A 20,426-nucleotide genomic window follows, 5' to 3' on the forward strand; every position below is an offset into this window, starting at 1 on the left:
TCACCATGCACAATATCAGCGTCGGCTGGAGTGGTGTAAAGCTCGCTGCCATTGGAATCTGGAGCAGTGGAAACATGTTCTCTGGAGTGATGAATCACACTTCACCATCTGGCAGTCATACGGACGAATCTGGGTTTGGCGGATTCCAGGAGAACACTACCTGCCCGAATGCATAGTGCCAACTATAAAATTTGGTGGAGGAGGAATAATGGTAAGGGGCTATTTTTCATGGTTTAGGCTAGGCCTCTTAGTTCCAGTGAAGGGAAATCTTAACGCTACAGCATACAATGACATTCTAGATGATTCTGTGCTTCCAACTTTGTGGCAACAGTTTGGGGAAGGCCCTTTCCTGTTTCAGCATGATAATTCCCCCGTGCACAAAGCGAGGTCCATACAGAAATGGTTTGTCGAGATTGGTGTGCAAGAACTTGACTGGCCTGCACAGAGCCCTGACCTCAACTCCATTGAACACCTTGGAATGAATTGGAACGCCGACAACGAGCCAGTCTTAATAATGCTCTTGTGGCTGAATGGAAGCAAGTCCCCACAGCAATGTTCCAACATCTAGTGAAAGCCTTCCCAGAAGAGTGGAGGCTGTTATAGCAGCAAAGGGGGACCAACTCCAATATTAAGCCCATGATTTTGGAATGAGATGGTCGACGAGCAGTTGTCCACATACTTTTGGCCACGTAGTGTGTATATACACACACATTAAAATACAATAACCCGGTCATGGGAAGCACAAATAAAACGTTGCAAGGATTAAAAGATTCTCCACTGAATTTTTTTCTCTCACTTAGCTGAGTTGGATTTTCATAGGTGTGTTAAGAGGTTTAGCTAGGTTACTGGTTATCGGAGGTTGCATTGACATCACATTTTACAATACAGAATTTGTAAAAAAAACAAACAAAAAAAACAGTTTGGACATTAAAGTGGACAGGTGTTTGTGTGTGCGTGCATGTGGAATCCCCCCTCTCTCTCTCGCTCTCTCTCTGGAGAGAGGCCCACTTGTTTGTCATGTGCATAGAAAGCTCATTTGTTTCCAAATGTGGCATCATTTTGGGTGTTCAGATCATAGATAGTAATTGAATAGATAATGATAGCTTCCTTAATGCTTGCCAGTGTGGTGCGGTAGCCCTATGCACAAAGGTTTCACATCAGTGCAGCTGAGAGGGGAATACTATACATATTCATGAGGTATACAGCTGAGGCCCAACACTGGGGCCATTTAGCATTGGCCAGGGAGAAGCCAATGATAGCATTGTAAATGCACAGCCATCAGTGGCTTAATGACTTGAGTCTAACACTGGCCAATTAGGACACACAGTCACTCACCATGGCCCAATGGCCCCTGTTCATTTCAGAAGAAAAGAGGCTGAAACGAGCCTGTAGTCACATCCAGACACGTGGCGCTTTTGTATGTTTGCATGCGTGTGAGTTGGCCACGAAAGAGCGAAAGAACCAAAGAACCTCAGCTCCAAAACATAGAAACCTTAGCTTCAATACAAACTGCTTCAGTACAGTAGGACTGTGTGTAGTAGACAGCACGGAACTGCTTTAAGTTAGTCCTAATGAGCAGTATGGGCATTGAGACAGTTGTGCTCATCACAACATCATCATGCCCTTAAGCCACTACTGTGTGTGTCTGTGTACGTGTGTGTGACCCTATTTGAGTAATTCTTGTATCTAGGGAACATCGTCTCGGCCTGCTCTTGTCATGGGGTTGTACTGCAGATGATAATTGATTTGTTTTTTGAAATCATTTTTAATGCCTTGATCCTCGTTAGATATATCAATATATGCATGTTACATATGAATTTAAAACATGCCGTGCAATGACCAACAACAGACAGTAGTGAGTGATTGATACAGTCTCTTGCTCCAGGACATCGTTAGTTCAACTATTATTGTCTTGTCACTGGGACAATGTTAAACGTCCATCCAAAGTTAATAGCAGTAGTGTGTGTTCAGTCAGGCAGAATATGACATCTTTATCCTCCACGCAGGCGTACATACATACGGAGTGAGAGAGGGAGTCATTAGCCCCAGGCTACTGTGACTAGTTAATGAAGAGAGGGATGTTGCTCCTGATTATCACCATGTAGAGAAACTGTTACTCACTCAACTCTGCATACATAATGTACATCTACACTACATGGCCTGCCTGGGTTCAATGTTAGACGATCTAACTTGCCTTCCACTGTTCCCAAAATGTAAGCTCAACCAGGTAAGAGAGAGGAACATATACTGTAGCTAGAGAAAATGTGATGTATCTGTGTAAATCTGTATGTGTGTGCACTAACTTATCGTCTGTGTATGTGTTTCGATTGTGTGCTTAGTACAGTATGCAGACACTTGTTTGGTGGGAAGGTTCTGGGAGAGTGATAGCGTTGTCCTGACAACCCCAGCAGCTGTCAACAGCTTCCTGTAATGGTGACAAATGGTGGTTATTACAGGAGGGGTAATGTGGCGGGATCCCCCTCTACTGTTCTGTACAGTACATTGCTGCGATATAGATACACAGCTACTTCTGAGGCCTGCTAATTACAGTACAGTCAGTCCCTCTTCTACTCTTCTACTCTTACATGCAGTGCACTCGGAAAGCATTCAGACCCCTTCAGTTTTCCAAAATGTTGTTACATTACAGCCTTATTCTAAAATGTTTTTTTCCCCTCATCAATCTACACATAATACCCCATAATGTCAAAGCATAAACATTTCATTTTTATTTTAGCTAATTCAATAAAAATAAACAACTGAAATATTACATTTACATAAGTATTCAGACCCTTTACTCAGTACTTTGTTGAAGCACCTTTGGCAGCAATTACAGCTTAGATTCTTCTTGAGTATGACGCTACAAGCTTGTATTATGCCAACATTCCAGGTAGCCTAGTGGTTAAGAGTGTTGGGCCAGTAACCGAAAGCCGACAAGGTGAAAAATCTGTTGATGTGCAAGGCACTTAACCCTAATTGATCCTGTAAGTCACTCTTGATAAGAGTGTCTGCTAAATGACTAAAATGTAAATGTATTTTGGGAATTTATCCCATTCGTCACTGCAGATCCTCTCAAGCTCTGTCAGGTTGGATGGGGAGTGTTGTGCACAGCCAAGGTTGTTGTCCTGTTGGAAGGGGAACCTTCACCCCAGTCTGAAGTCCTGAGTACTCTGAAGCAGGTTTTCATCAAGGATCTCGCTGTACTTTGCTCCGTTCATCTTTCCATCAATCCTGACTAGTCTCCCAGTCCCTGCTGCTGAAAAACATCCCCACATTATGTTGCTTCCACCACCATGCTTCACCGTAGGGATGGTATTGGCCAGGTGATGAGCAGTGCCTGGTTTCCTCCAGATGTGACGCTTGGCATTCAGGCCAAAGAGATAAATATTGTTTTCATCAGACCAGAGAATCTTGTTTCTCATGGTCAGAGTCCTTTAGGTGCCTTTTGGGAAACTCTAAGCGGGCTGTCATGTGCCTTTTACTGAGGAGTGGCTTCCGTCTGGCCACTCTACCATAAAGGCCTGATTGGTGGAGTGCTGCAGAGATGGTTATCCTTCTGGAAGGTTCTCCCATCTCCACAGAGGAACTCTGGAGCTCTGGCAAAGTGACCATATGGTTCTTGGTCACCTCCCTGACCAAGGTCTCTCTCCCCTGACTGCTCAGTTTGGCCAAGCGGCCAGCTCTAGGAAGAGTCTTGGTGGTTCCAAACGTCTTCCATTTAAGAATGATGTAGACCGCTTTGTTCTTTGGGACCTCCAATGCTGCAGAAATGTTTTGCTACCCTTCTCCAGATCTGTGCCTCAACACAATCCTGTCTCGGAGCTCTACAATTCCTTTGACCTCATGGCTTGGTTTTTGCTCTGACATGCACTGTCAACTGTGGGACCTTAAATATACAGGTGTGTGCCTTTCCAAATCATGTCCAATCAATTGAATTTACCACAGGTAGACTCCAATCAAGTTGTAGAAGCATCTCAAGGATGATCAATGGGAACAGGATGCACCTGAGCTTAATTTCGAGTCTCATAGTAAAGGGTCTGAATACTTATGTAAATAAGCTATTTCTGTTTTCGCTTTGTCATTATGGGGTATTGTGTGTAGATTGATGAGGAAAGAAATTATTTTAGAATAAGGCTGTAACGTAACAAAATGTGGAAAAAGTGAAGGGGTCTGAATACTTTCCGAATGCACTGTATGCAGGACAGGACTCACTGTACACAGCAGTCCTGGGTTGAAAATAATTATAGTATGTGGAATCTTGTGAATACTTAAAAGAGTCTTTCAGAAGTGGAGAGAACATGATAATTATGCAGTTCATGTCTTTTCAACAGCAGGTTCAAGTCTCTGCGCAGCAGGGAACACGCACGCACGCACGCATGCACGCACGCATGCACGCGCGCATACACACAGAGGGAGTGAAGACAGAGAGAGCGTGTAGAGGATATATTATAGATGCAGATAGCTGCAGGAGGGCCAGCGTACTGCTGTTAATGTTAGGTAGTGTGACTGACTGGCCAAGGTTACAGTGACAGTAATAACCCCTGTCTCAGGGCGTGAACCAACCTCCACTCCCCAACACGGCAGAGACAGCCTGGCAGAGACAGAGAGCACCAGCTACAGTTAACAGGCTGGCTCTAGAGGGAAAGGGCTTTTTCCCTCCTTGGAGGAGAATCAGAATGATGATGAAGCCAATTTCTATTTTTGTTGTTGAAAGATAGCAGGGCTGTAGTTTTTATTTATGCGAGTGTGCTGATCAGCTGCCATGGTTCAGTTCAAAAGTGATATGAAAAGTCTTTATGCTCCTAAAAGACAGCTTGCATTGTGACATTATACCATTAACTCAGCGAAGGGATGAGAAAAATGTTTGTGAAAGAAGCATTTAAATGCCCAACTATGTCTCTCCTCCCATTTAGACAGAGACAGAGAGCGAGTCTGTGAGGTCAGATTCTTCAGGCGCCTGATGGGATCTGTCAAACAGATGTGGCTGAATTTGTTTTGATAATTGCTCTGCCTGGCCATGATCTGTATTAGCATATGAAAGTTGTCTTCTGTTTTTTCTTCTCTTTCTTGCACAGGGAGTACATTGGTGCATGCTAATTTGTAAGTAATTTCAGATGACAGAGAGGTTGTATTCCAGAGGTTCTCTCTCTCTCGCTCTCTCTCTCTCTTGCTCTCTCTCTCGCTCTCTCTCTCTCGCTCTCTCTCTCGCTCTCTCTCTCTCTCTCTCCTTGTGTCTGTATTAGTGTACAATCAGCAGAAGCCTCAGAGCTGAGCTGCAGGTCCTATGCGGCGGTGTTGTTGACAGGCATGGAGAAAGTCACCTTTTAGGCAGATGGCATTTGTCACCCAGCAAGTATAGGTCAGCCTGCAGAAAGAGCTCAACAATGTCATCACATGATTTGTTATTGTTATTCATTTTTGTGTGTAATATTGTTGAATTTCTATCCATGGATGTGATTTCGTAAAGTTTCAGCAAAATCCTCAACTGTAGAGAATACAGAGTCTATGTGAAAGCTCTGCAGCTTGTATGAGGAACAATTTAATAAATTGTGGAAACTCACAGAAGGGGGACTTGTGTCCCTGACTATGGCCATGCCAAGCACCTGGCTAGAGGAAGGAGAGGGGAAGGGGATGGAAGGGGCTTGGTGCCACCTGGGGTTGGTGATGCCATTTGCCATACTCTGACACACACAGATACTTTCACTGACACACACACACACACACACACACACACAACACACACACACACACACACACACACACACACACACACACACACACACACACACACACACACACACACACACACACACACACACACACACACACACACACACACACACAGCTTTGCGTTATCACAGAGCTTTGTGTTATCACAGAGGACTCTCTCTCTTTCTCAGACCTTATTTGTGATAGTATGCAGCAGGCGGACTGGGGGAGCAGGGGAGGGCACAGTAGAGTGCTGTGCATTGTTATAATTGACCAAGCATCTGTGTAGCCCTGTGTTGCAGAGACACGTTCACACACACACACACACACACACACACACACACACACACACACACACACACACACACACACACACACACACACACACACACACACACACACACACACACACACACACACACACACACACACTAACAGGGACATTTTTTTCTCAGACACACAATGCTCCTTGATAGTGAACATGGTGTTAGAGGGTAGTTGGGAGAGAGAGTGGAAAAAGAGAGAGAGAGAGAGAGTGGGATGAGGTGAGGGAGGGTCTTCTCCTTTAAAGCGTGGTCCCAGCTAGGATCCATCTCTCAGCAGAGCAGAGACACGGTGTGAGAAAGGGAGGGACACAGACAGAGAGGACTGGGGTATGAGGTCAGATGTATGGACAAATGTTTTGTCTCTATGGTTACTGTAGTAGGGGACAGTAGAACATTCCAAATGCTAAATTATTACCAAATAGTTGTTTAAAAAATGTATTGATTAATTGGGCTTGAGAAAATAAATATGATCATGGATGGTTGTAGAGAGAAACCCCTAAGTTTGCACCAGGAATCTGATTTCAGCCCTGCACTGAGAGGAGGAGAGGGATTCAATATACAACAATCTAGAGGCTCTGTGTGTGTGTAATTGTGTGTGTGTGTCACAGACCCCCAGTGCTGGTGCTGTTTTAACAGGCTTTTGAAGTGCATGCACACACCCCTCGCATGAATCAGAAATCTGATTACAGCCCTGCACTGAGAGGAGGAGAGGGATTCAACAATATAGCTGCTCTCTGTGTGTGTTTGTGTGTGAGCAAGACAGTGTGTGTGTGTGTGTTTGTGTTTGTCACTAACCCAGCACTCGTGCTGTTTTAACATGCATTTGAAGCATGCATGCACACACACACACACACACACACACACACACACACACACACACACACACACACACACACACACACACACACACACACACACACACACACACACACACACACCTTGCTTCACCCTCACATTACCCATGGATGAAGGGCAGTCTGTTTTAATGAAAGCACCTCTCATTCATAAACCCATAGAACCAAATCTTGTCACCTTTCGACATCTAGCAGCTTGTCAGGCAAGGTTCAGGAGAAGGTGAGAAGAGAAAAAGGAGGAGAAAGAAAGACAGGAGAGACTGACTGCTTCCCCCTCTGATAACACACACACAGATGTATGCACACTCTCATTTCCCCCTTATTTTACCAGTGGTTGCTTGTCACACACAACTGCAGCTAGACCACAAGCTGAAAAGCCCTTCAGGATATCAAATCCATGCTCTAACTAGGTCAACGCTCGCTCCTCACAATACACTGCTGCTTCTGCATCCCCCTCGTCTCCCTCTCTCTCCTTCTCTAGCTATCTTTCTCTCTTTCTCTCTCTCTCTCTCCTTCTCTAGCTATCTTTCTCTCTTTCTCTCTCTCCTTCTCTAGCTATCTTTCTCTCTTTCTCTCTCTCTCCTTCTCTAGCTATTTTTCTCTCTCTCTCTCCTTCTCTAGCTATCTTTCTCTCTTTCTCTCTCTCTCCTTCTCTAGCTATCTTTATCTTTCTCTCTCTCTCTCCTAGCTATATTTCTCTCTCTCCTTCTCTAGCTATCTTTCTCTCTCTCTCTCCTTCTCTATCTATCTTTCTCTCTTTCTCTCTTTCTCTCATTCTCTAGCTATCTTTCTCTCTTTCTCTCACTCTCTCCTTCTCTAGCTGTCTTTCTCTCTTTCTCTCCTTCTCTAGCTATCTTTCTCTCTTTCTCTCCTTCTCTAGCTGTCTTTCTCTCTCTCTCCTTCTCTAGCTGTCTTTCTCTCTTTCTCTCTTTCTCTCCTTCTCTAGCTGTCTTTCTCTCTCTCTCCTTCTCTAGCTGTATTTCTCTCTTTCTCTCTATTTCAGTTTTTCTCCATGTGTATGTTTTTTCTCCTTCTTTATTTCAACTCTCTTCTTTCTATTAAATGTAAACCACCACAAGGTTGAATCAATATTCTTTAATTAAACATCAATTACATGAACAGAGGTTAATTTGACTGCTTTCTTTGGATTATTTTAGCATTCTATACAAAGGCCCATTCCACTGGGCACGAACTGGTAGAATAAATGTTGTTTCAACATAATGTGTCAACGTATTGTGAAGTGGAATCTAAAAACACTAGATTTGAAAAGAGTAATAAACTGTTGTTTTGAGAGTGAAATTTCAACCATCATCATCATGGTAATCATCATGGTTACCAAATTTCAACACATTTCAACCTTGAATTTCTACCTGGTATTTTGTTACATTGTGAACCAAACACAATTCAATATTACTTTTGTAATGCAGTAAATAGTCTAAAGTTAAGGTTATTGCAGGTCTGTGGAGATCTTCACAATTGCTGTAATAATCTGTGCAGAATCTCGAACGGCATTGATCACTTGAACCATGTACAGTTGTAGTCAGAAGTTTACATACACCTTAGCTAAACACATTTAAACTCAGTTTTTCTCAATTCCTGACATGTAATCCTAGTAAAAATTCCCTGTCTTAGGTCAGTTAGATCACCACTTTATTTTAAGAATGTGAAATGTCAGAATAATAGTAGAGAGAATGAAACAAATCAGCTTTTATTTCTTTCATCACATTCCCAGTGGGTCAGAAGTTTACATACACTCAATTAGTATTTGGTAGCATTGCCTTTAAATTGTTTAGCTTGTGTCAAACATTTTGGGTTGCCTTCCACAAGCTTCCCACAATAAGTTGGGTGAATTTTGGCCCATTCCTCCTGACAGAGCTGGTGTAACGGAATCAGGTTTGTAGGCCTCCTTGCTCGCACATGTTTTTTCAGTTCTGCCCACACATTTTCTATGGGATTGAGGTCAGGGCTTTGTGATGGCCACTCCAATACCTTGACTTTGTTTTCCTTAAGCCATTTTGCCACAACTTCAGAAGTATGCTTGGGGTCATTGTCCATTTGGAAGACCCATTTGCGACCAAGCTGTATCTTCCTGACTGATGTCTTGAGATTTTGCTTCAATATATCCACATAATTTCCCTCCCTCATGATGCCATCTAGTTTGTGAAGTGCACCAGTCCCTCTTGCAGCAAAGCACCCCCACAACGTTATGCTGCCACCCACGTGTTTCACAGTTGGGATGGTGTTCTTCGGCTTGCAAGCCTCCCCTTTCCCTCCAAACATAATGATGGTCATTATGGCCAAACAGTTCTATTTTTGGACATTTCTCCAAAAAGTATGACATTTTTCCCCATGTGCAGCTGCAAACCATAGTCTGGCTTTTTTATGGCAGTTTTGGAGCAGTGGCTTCTTCCTTGCTGAGCGGCCTTTCAGGTTATGTCGATATAGGACTTGTTTTACTGTGGATATAGATACTTTTGTACCTGTTTCCTCCAGCATCTTCACAGGGTCCTTTGCTGTTGTTCTGGGATTGATTTGCCCTTTTTGCACCAAAGTACATTCATCTCTAGGAGACCGAACGCGTCTCCTTCCTGAGCGGTATGACGGCTGCGTGGTCCCATGGTGTTTATACTTGCGTATTATTGTTTGTACAGATGAACGTGGTATCTTCAGGTGTTTGGAAATTGCTCCCAAGGATGAACCAGACTTGTGGAGGTCTACAATCTGTTTTCTATGGTCTGATTTCCTTTGATTTTCAAAGTTTGAAGGTAGGCCTTGAAATACATCCACAGTTACACTTCCAATTGACTCAAATTATGTCAATTAGCCTATCAGAAGCTTCTAAAGCCATGACATCATTTTCTGGAATTTTCCAAGCTGTTTAAAGGCACAGTCAACTTAGTGTATGTAAACCTCTGACCGACTGGAATTGTGATACAGTGAATTATAAGTGAAATAATCTGTCTGTAAACAATTGTTGGAAAAATTACTTGCATCATGCACAAAGTAGATGCCCTAACCGACTTGCCAAAACTATAGTTTGTTAACAAGAATTTAGTGGAGTGGTTGAAAATTGAGTTTTAATGACTCCAAGCTAAGTATATGTAAACTTCCGATTTCAACTGTACTTTTAATGTAATCTCAAATGCAATCCACGCCATAAAAAGGAATTCCCCTCGACCACGGCCACAAATTGGGGAAAACAAACATAATTTTCAATTGACCCGCATTGTAAAAGAGACAACTTCATAGTCAATTTTTAGTCATACAGAAATAACAAAACATGCTGAAAAGCTGCTGTGTTGTTCTATGTACATGTTAACAGGTCAAGAATCCTGACCTACGCTTCACAATGCTTCCGGGTAGGTAAATGAGGTCTGCGAGAAGAGCCCTGTGGCTTCAGGCTATTTGGTGTGGGAGATTTGTGACAAAAATTACTATTTGTAGCCAAAGATTTTTATAGCTAACCCAAGATAGACCAGAGTCTGTCATTTCCAATGGGAGCAAATTAATCATAGTGGGCAGAACAAGCAAGAAAGTGGGCAGAGCCAAGCACGAGCTAGTGAGTTCCTATTGGCATGTTCTAGGATGTATTTGCATATTTCCATTAGGGAATGCCTACTCTGTGAAGTGCGAGTGTGCAATAACTCAATTCGACCTTACACTCCTTCTAAACAACAAGATTTTTGGTAAACTTTAGCAAAGGGTAAAGTCTACAAAATGCAGTACATTATGTTTGTTACAGATTCTAGTTTTGGAAACAGAAAGCTGTATGGAGATCAAATATTTAATCATTTACAAAATTAACATCATGTCGATTTGGAAATTCAGTGACGCAGATGGAACTATCCAAACAGATTTAAATCTCCCTGAAATGTTTATATTTGGTTGCTTTGACAACCAAACACAATTCAATATCACTTTTCAAATACAATAAAAAGCATATAAACTTGTCGACAAGTTCACAAATGATATGATAGATTCATGTCTCCATCATTTTAAGTTAAAGAATGTGATTAAGCCAGTGGCTCAGATGTAACTATCCAAGCAGTACATACATCTTCTTTAAATGCTGATATTTGGTTGAGTTGTCTTACTTATTGTATTACTTGTTGTATTACTTAAATAATAGGCTATTTACTGTATTACAAGTACTATCTTACAACATTCAACCTTAAAATGAGTAACTTTTAATGTAATCTCAATGGCAACCCACTTGATTTGGTTCCACTATTAGATGAAGCAAAGTGATAACACATTCATTTGGTGTATACATTTTTAAAAATTGACATTGTATTTCTGAACTTTGCTGTGCTTTTAAATAGTTGAAAGCGCAGTTATAGACATTTGGGTGACAACTAAAACAATAATCAGAAATTGTTTTTCCATTGGAATTTTATTGTGCTTTTAGATGGTTGAAAGAATTTTGGCTGATTTTTGAGTGGGTGAATATAGACTGTAATGTAGACATTTTTGCCCGTTCAAGACGATTCAATGCATATTTATAGTAGATACATGGTTTCCAATACAATACAGGAACGAAACGTTTTAGCTTTAAAAGATTCGGTGCGATTCGGTTTGATTAGAGGAATGTATCGATGCGGTTTGATGTGTGTGTGTGTGTGTGTGTGTGTGTGTGTGTGTGTGTGTGTGTGTGTAAACATTAAGAACACCTGCTTTTTTCATGACATGGACGGACCAGGTGAAAGCTATGATCCCTTATTGGTGTCACCTGTTAAACCTACTTGAATCCATGTAGATAAGGGGAGGAGACAGGTTAATGTAAGATTTTTAAGCCCTTCAGACATGGATTGTGCATGTGTGCCATTCGGAGGGTGAATGGGCAAGACAAAACATTTAAGTGCCTTAGAATGGTATGGTAGTAGGTGCCAGGTTTGAGTGGGTCAAGAACTGCAGTGTTGCTGGGTTTTTCACGCTCAACCATTTCCCGTGTGTATCAAGAATGGTCCACCACCCAATGGACATCCAGCCAATTTGACATCACTGTGGGAAGCATTGGAGTCAACATGGGCCAGCATCCCGTAGAATGCTTTCGACACCTTGTAGAGTCCGTCCATGTCTTGACAAATTGAGACTGTTCTGAGGGCAACTCAATATTAGGAAGATATTATTTTCTTTTTTCTTTTGAAATCATCATCACCCACTAATTAATTTCACATTTCTGCAGATTAAAAGTGTTAGCTTCTCTTTTTCTCCCTCTTGGACCATGCAGTGCGGGTAGCAAAAGAGATTGCTGTCCTCGTTATGAAATGATCAACTTTACTCTGTATATCTAAAAATATAAATTCTGATTGTTTCAAACCAAATTTCCCAAACTTTTGCTGATGGTGAACCTGAACAATCCAAATAAAATGTAATGCTAGCGCCAATCAGCATGTAGCCTACTTATAGCCAGATGAGTTGTTTCCAGCAGTAGTTTAGGCTACTGTAAAACACATTTTGTATTTGATAAAAATACATTATATTGGTTGTCACTCAACTAATAAAGCCTAATAATATGCAAGCCATGTAATACATATTTGAATGTTGAAGGTGACACAAACATGTGCCACATCAGGAATAGGTCTACCTCTCATTGGTCATCTTGCAAAGCTGCACACAGTGTGCAGTTAGGCTGCTGATATTGCCTGGGGTTGTTCAGCATGCAAAATGACTTGTAGATTAACGACTGTCAACATCATGTGCAGCTTAGTTTGACACTGAAGGAGAGGATGCATTTGTCACAAAATATTAAAGGTATTTTTGAAAGTAATATGAGCAAAATATTTTAGTGAAAAAGTGATTGGTAATGTTTGAATCGATTTTCTGATCGATGCATGCTACATTTGGATCGGTTTGGAGTTTGTTAGACAGCCACAACATGCACTCGTATCTTAAACATTTGAACCGGGGTCCTATGCTTATCGTGAATCAATTCCTAGTTGTAATCTCATTGGTCACCGTCTCAACAAAATATTACCCAATTATCCACATTGAAATGACGTGGCCCAGTGGAAAACCAATACAGCATGTCACAATACAAATGTTTCCCTTTCTGTGTCAAAATTACAATTTGGGCAAAATATGTTGAAAATAGTGTAGATTGAAGCAGTGCTGTAATGGGTTTTGTGTTTTTGAGACAATATTCTATAAGAGGTGTCGGTCACTGAACTGATTCTCATAGCTTCAATACTGACTGGCATAGGCTAGATGGGAAGGAAATGGGAGGTACTCTACACATCCCCAACACCAACCGAAACATTATCCTCTATCATCTGTGACTGAGGAATATCCTCCCAGCCTGCTTTGACAGCTCCGGCAGGCATCAGGCATTAGCCCTCCTTCACGTTGACGACCCCCCCGCCCTCATTCCCAGTTTTCCCACGAATTAGCATGATGTTAGCACAACCGACCTGAGCTGCGCCGTGCCACGATGCCATATCAAAGCTCTGTGCGATCTCTATCCCTGGGTCCCTCTGCTTTAGTCTGAGAAAGAGAGAGAGAGAGTGCTACATGATAAAGAGCTGTGTTAGACTGACACAACACAACACACAGCCCTGTCATATTTCCTCTCAGATGTGTTCATCTAAATGGGCTGGAACTGGTGTTCAGTGTTTGTAGTCTCATGGCCAGGCAAATATTTGCAAAGCCACTTTGATATTCTATATCAACTGTTAGTAGGGCTTTGAGTGTTTTTATAATGTCTACACAGGGTGGTGTTGTCAGACTTCAGCCACCCTAGTCAAAGACTGTTCTCTCTGCTACCGCACCGCAAGCGGTACCGGAGCGCCAAGTTTAGGTCCAAGATGCTCCTAAACAGCTTCTACGCCCAAGCCATAGCACTACTAAACATCTATTCAAATGGCTACCCAGACTACTTGCATTGCCCCCCCTTTTACGCTGCTGCTACTCTCTGTTATTATCTATGCCTAAGTCACTTTAACAACTCTACCCACATGTATATATTACCTCAATTACCTCGACTAACCGGTGCCCCCGCACATTGACTCTGTACCGGTACCCCCTGTATATAGCCTCGCTATTGTTATTTTACTGCTGCTCTTTAATTATTTGTTACTTTATTTATTTTTTGTGTGTTATATTCTTAACTGCATTGTTGGTTAAGGGCTTGTAAGTAAGCATTTCACTGTAAGGTCTACAACTGTTGTATTCGGCGCATGTGACAAATACAATTTGAATTGATTCCATTCTGGTGTGAATTTCAATTCAAAAGCAACGCTACAGATGGTTGTACAGCATGCTTCTGTATGTACAGTATGTGTAACGATGTAACGTATGTTTTGTCTCGCAGCGCCTCGGTTCCTCAGCACCTCCACAGGAGCCCTGTACATCCTGGACGTGCAGAATGAGGATGGATTGTATAATTATAGGTGTATGACACGCCACCGCTACACGGGAGAGACCAGGCAGAGCAACAGTGCACGTCTCTTTTTGTCAGGTAAGCAGAGGGACATTACAGCTTGGATGCCTTTCTGTTGTGCAAGTCTGGGTGCCAATGTTTGCATGGAATACACTCTGAATATTGCTAGGTTTGACTATTGTTTCCCTTCACTCCTTCAATCTGAACCTGCTCCAAGCTAGTTAAAAGAGTATGGCTAACAATGCATACCTTTGACCATGCTACAGTATGCATTAAATATTGAATCCATCTCACCTTTGGCCATTGCTCCTCCCTCAGACCCCACTAATTCGGCGCCGGCCATCCTGGATGGCTTTGAGCGTCGCGAGGTGATGACATCACACCGGGTGGAGCTCCCATGCAAGGCATCTGGTCACCCGGCCCCCAAATTCCGCTGGCTGAAGGACAACCGACCGCTGGAGCCGGACAGCCGCTTCAGGCAGAGTGTGACGGGCCTGCTGATCGAGAGGGCCCAGCCCAGTGACACGGGAAGCTACGTGTGTGAGGTGTGGAACAGCTATGGCAATGCAGAGGTGGTGGGGAGGCTGCAGGTCAAAGGTCAGTAATAGACTGTGTGCAGCATGTTGTGCTAAATGTACAGTATGTTTGTTGTTAATGTGTATCTAAGACAGTGGTTCTTAACCTGGGTTCGATCGAACCCCAGGGGTTCGGTGAGTCAGTCTCAGGGGTTCGGCGGAGGTCAAGACACACTTCCGATTCATATGATTCGTGATGACACGCTCCGCTTGGCCATCATTGGCTGCATGTGATCACGCTACATCGCTAGGCCTATCTGTGCTGCAGGGAATTTGGTGCGCTCAGTAGTCGACTTGTGACTGTCGTGATGGTACGTCTTGTGATTTCTTTCTTAATATTTTAATCCCTTCATACTTACTATGTCGAGCAAAAAAAGAAAGTGGTCGGACGAATATGTACAATATGGATTCACATGTATAACGGAACGTGATGGGAGTCAGTGTCCTAACTGCATGATTTGCAATGCCAAGTTGAGCAATTCTAGTCTAGCACCGGCAAAACTAAGAGAACACTTCCTTAAGCTGCATGGAGATGGAAAATACAAGAACACAACACTCGCTGAATTCAAGGTGAAGAGAGCCAAATTCGATGAAAAGGCTACTCTGCTTGTTCTCGGCTTTGTACCCATCAACAAACCGATCCTCACAGCATCGTACGAAGTTGCTTACCTGATCGAAAAGCAGGGCAAACCACACACCATTGGTGAAACACTCATAAAACCAGCTGTGTTGAAGATGGCGAATATCATGCTGGGAAAAGAGGCTGAAGTTAAGTTATCCCAAATTCCTCTTTCAAATGACACCATCAGCGACAGAATAGAGGACATGAGCAACGACATCTTGGCTCAAGTAGTTGCAGATCTGATTTCAAGCCCGGCAAAATTCAGCCTTCAACTGGACGAGACCACAGACGTTTCCAATCTAAGCCAGCTTGCTGTATTCGTGCGCTATGTGAAAGACGACGTGATAAAGGACGATTTTTTATTTTGTAAGCCTCTTACAACAACAACTAAGGCAGCCGATGTGAAGAAACTTGTGGATGAATTCTTCAAAGACAACAATCTTTCGTGGGATATGGTTTCTGCAGTTTGTTCGGACGGAGCTCCAGTCATGCTGGGAAGAAAGTCTGGTTTTGGTGCGCTAGTGAAAGCCGATGCACCACACATCATTGTTACGCATTGTATTCTGCACAGGCATGCGTTGGCAACAAAAACCTTGCCTCCAAAACTGGCAGAAGTATTACAAATTGTAGTGGAATGCGTGAACTATGTGCAAACTAGTGCTCTGCGGCATTGCATCTTCAGTGAGCTGTGTAAAGAAATGGGCTCTGAATTCGAGGTACTTCTGTACCATTCTAACGTTCGGTGGTTATCCCGGGGACAGGTGCTGAATCGTGTTTTTGCCATGCGTGTGGAATTAGCCCTGTTTTTTGCAAGAGCACCAACATTGCCATGCAGATTGCTTCAAAAATGAATTCTCATTTTAGCGTACATGGCCGATATCTTCGCAGCTCTCAATCATCTCAATCAAAAGATGCAGGGCGGTGGAGTCAACATCATCGAAGCAAAGGAAAACCTGAAGGCTTTTCAAAAAAGGCTACCGTTATGGAAACGACGAACAGAGAACAATAACTTCGCAAACTTTCCCCTGCTGGACGACTGTGTAAGTAAGATCGAAGATGTATCTGGAATCGGAGACATTTCTGTACCCGCGGAACTGAAGCAAGCAATTGCCACGCACTTAGATTTTGATGATTTTGTTCTTTGAACACAGTGATGTTGATGCATGTTGGTTCATTTTGTGCACCAGTCAAATATATACCTGTTTTGAATTTGAAAAAATCATTTTATTTTTCCAATTATGAAGGGTTCGGTAAATGCGCATATGAAACTGGTGGGGTTCAGTACCTCCAACAAGGTTAAGAACCACTGATGTAAGATGATGTTAGTCTTTGGAGTTTAAAATCCATTTCAGAGTTGATATGTATTTAGCTGACATAGAGAATGTCACATTGACATACGTGTAACTCTTCCAGAGCCGCTGAAGGCGGTGGTCAGCCCGAGGAAGGTGAAAGGCAGCGTGGGTAGCCAGGTGTCTCTGTCGTGCAGCGTGAGTGGCTCGGAGGAGTACGAGCTGTCCTGGTACCGGAATGGAGAGATCATCTACCCTGGAAACAGTGTCCGCATGACTGGAAACAACCGGGAGAACCTGGTCATGGCTGGGATGGCTAAGAGTGATGGAGGAGCCTACCAGTGCTTCGCCAGGAACGGCAAGATGTCCGCCCAGGACTTTGTCCAGGTCATCCTGGAAGGTCAGTACAATCAGTGGATGTCTGTGTGGTCAGGGAGTTATTTGATTACATATGAGTGATGTTACTGTGAATAACAGTAGGGAACATCTCTGAATGTGGGTTTTTGTGTTTGGGTATTTGGGTGTTCTTAGTGTATATGTGCGTGTGAGCGTTATGTGACCATGCATAGTGTTTGTGTGACTATGCAGAATGGGGGAACACCAACCATTGAGTGTGTGTGTGTGTGTGTGTGTGTGTGTGTGTGTGTGTGTGTGTGTGTGTGTGTGTGTGTGTGTGTGTGTGTGTGTGTGTGTGTGTGTGTGTGTGTGTGTGTGTGTTAATGAGAGCTGCAGTAAAGCCCTGCCACAGCCCCTGTTATTAGATTATCAGAACAAGCCTCACATTGCTCACATCGCCTGTGCTCCGTTGCTGGGGAAACTGTCTCCCATTGCCATGGACCAGTATAAAGACGGTATTGATAATCTATAATAGGGAGGAGGAGGAACAATTTCAAAACCTCTCTCTACTCAGTTCTCTCGCAGGCCCACGTGTGAAATCCATACAGTATATGGAAATATACAGTATTAGCTTGAATGGACACTATGTGCTCATCATGATCCCCACACGGACATTTCAATATATTTAACTTCACGTAAAATATATTTCAAATACATGTACATTTGCATTTTTGCTCAAGTGCATGTAATGCCTGACAATTCCAGAAATGCATGGCTATGACATCTAGGGTTCTATTTTAACAAACCTAACGCAATGGTAAATCTAAGCACAGGTGGAAGCACAATAGGTTCAGGGGAGTGTAAAAAATATTTTTGCTATTTTCACTATCCCAATTATCGGCACACTTGCTGGTGTTGGTGCAGAAGGGCTGAGTTTTGATGAATAAACAAGTTGTGGGTGTGTCAAGTCTTGGCCCCTCACTGGCCAATCAGAACATGCTTCATGGCAAAATATGTGCTTGCTTTAAGTTGTGCATTTATGGTATTTTATGTATTTCCTTGGAATCAACTCCAATGTTAGTCTGTTATAGTTTGTTAAATTATTTTCATTTTTAACTAGGTAAGCCAGTTAAGAACACATTTTTATTTACAATGGCTGCCTACACCGGCCAAACCTGGACGACACCGGGCCAATTGTTTCGCCGCCCTACAGAACTTCTAATCATTGCCGGTTGTGATACAGCCTGGATTTGAACTAGGGTGTCTGTAGTGACGCTAGCACTGAAATGCAGTGCCTTAAACCGTTGCGCCACTCAGGAGCCCAGAGTGAATGGAAACGGCTTACAGACACTAAATAACAAAATGAAGACCTATCTTTGTTAAATACGTTCACTTGAACCCATTTGCAATTCATATTGTTCTAAGTAATTGCATAGCCTCAATAGCATTCACACTGATATAGGGGCTAGGCCAGTGGTTCTTAACCTGGGTTCGATCGAACCCCAGGGGTTTGGTGAGTCAGTCTCAGGGGTTCGGCGGAGGTCAAGACACACTTCCAATTCATATGATTCGTGATGACACGCTCCGCTTGGCCATCATTGGCTGCATGTGATCACGCTACATCGCTAGGCCTATCTGTGCTGCAGGGAATTTGGTGCGCTCAGTAGTCGACTTGTGACTGTCGTGATGGTACGTCTTGTGATTTCTTTCTTAATATTTTAATCCCTTCATACTTACTATGTCGAGCAAAAAAAGAAAGTGGTCGGACGAATATGTACAATATGGATTCACATGTATAACGGAACGTGATGGGAGTCAGTGTCCTAACTGCATGATTTGCAATGCCAAGTTGAGCAATTCTAGTCTAGCACCGGCAAAACTAAGAGAACACTTCCTTAAGCTGCATGGAGATGGAAAATACAAGAACACAACACTCGCTGAATTCAAGGTGAAGAGAGCCAAATTCGATGAAAAGGCTACTCTGCTTGTTCTCGGCTTTGTACCCATCAACAAATCGATCCTCACAGCATCGTACGAAGTTGCTTACCTGATCGAAAAGCAGGGCAAACCACACACCATTGGTGAAACACTCATAAAACCAGCTGTGTTGAAGATGGCGAATATCATGCTGGGAAAAGAGGCTGAAGTTAAGTTATCCCAAATTCCTCTTTCAAATGACACCATCAGCGACAGAATAGAGGACATGAGCAACGACATCTTGGCTCAAGTAGTTGCAGATCTGATTTCAAGCCCGGCAAAATTCAGCCTTCAACTGGACGAGACCACAGACGTTTCCAATCTAAGCCAGCTTGCTGTATTCGTGCGCTATGTGAAAGACGACGTGATAAAGGACGATTTTTTATTTTGTAAGCCTCTTACAACAACAACTAAGGCAGCCGATGTGAAGAAACTTGTGGATGAATTCTTCAAAGACAACAATCTTTCGTGGGATATGGTTTCTGCAGTTTGTTCGGACGGAGCTCCAGTCATGCTGGGAAGAAAGTCTGGTTTTGGTGCGCTAGTGAAAGCCGATGCACCACACATCATTGTTACGCATTGTATTCTGCACAGGCATGCGTTGGCAACAAAAACCTTGCCTCCAAAACTGGCAGAAGTATTACAAATTGTAGTGGAATGCGTGAACTATGTGCGAACTAGTGCTCTGCGGCATTGCATCTTCAGTGAGCTGTGTAAAGAAATGGGCTCTGAATTCGAGGTACTTCTGTACCATTCTAACGTTCGGTGGTTATCCCGGGGACAGGTGCTGAATCGTGTTTTTGCCATGCGTGTGGAATTAGCCCTGTTTTTGCAAGAGCACCAACATTGCCATGCAGATTGCTTCAAAAATGAATTCTCATTTTAGCGTACATGGCCGATATCTTCGCAGCTCTCAATCATCTCAATCAAAAGATGCAGGGCGGTGGAGTCAACATCATCGAAGCAAAGGAAAACCTGAAGGCTTTTCAAAAAAGGCTACCGTTATGGAAACGACGAACAGAGAACAATAACTTCGCAAACTTTCCCCTGCTGGACGACTGTGTAAGTTAGATCGAAGATGTATCTGGAATCGGAGACATTTCTGTACCCGCGGAACTGAAGCAAGCAATTGCCACGCACTTAGATTTTGATGATTTTGTTCTTTGAACACAGTGATGTTGATGCATGTTGGTTCATTTTGTGCACCAGTCAAATATATACCTGTTTTGAATTTGAAAAAATCATTTTATTTTTCCAATTATGAAGGGTTCGGTGAATGCGCATATGAAACTGGTGGGGTTCAGTACCTCCAACAAGGTTAAGAACCACTTGGCTAGGCCTACTGTAAATTACATTATGGCTC

The 20,426-nt window shown here is 42.9% G+C and overlaps 1 protein-coding gene across 1 annotated transcript in view; it reads left to right on the forward strand.

The window, feature by feature from the left end:
* LOC139418292 (cell adhesion molecule DSCAM-like) overlaps nt 1-20,426 on the forward strand; it is a 168,892-nt gene that overhangs the window by 86,521 nt on the left and 61,945 nt on the right. Inside the window, exons 4-6 of the mRNA XM_071167650.1 lie at nt 14,196-14,342; nt 14,583-14,861; nt 16,875-17,150. Of these exons, the coding sequence (XP_071023751.1) occupies nt 14,196-14,342; nt 14,583-14,861; nt 16,875-17,150 (702 nt within the window). The remainder of the gene's footprint in view (nt 1-14,195; nt 14,343-14,582; nt 14,862-16,874; nt 17,151-20,426) is intronic.

Source organism: Oncorhynchus clarkii, chromosome 10 (genome assembly GCF_045791955.1).
Source record: "Oncorhynchus clarkii lewisi isolate Uvic-CL-2024 chromosome 10, UVic_Ocla_1.0, whole genome shotgun sequence".
In the NCBI taxonomy this organism is placed as follows: Eukaryota; Metazoa; Chordata; class Actinopteri; order Salmoniformes; family Salmonidae; genus Oncorhynchus; species Oncorhynchus clarkii.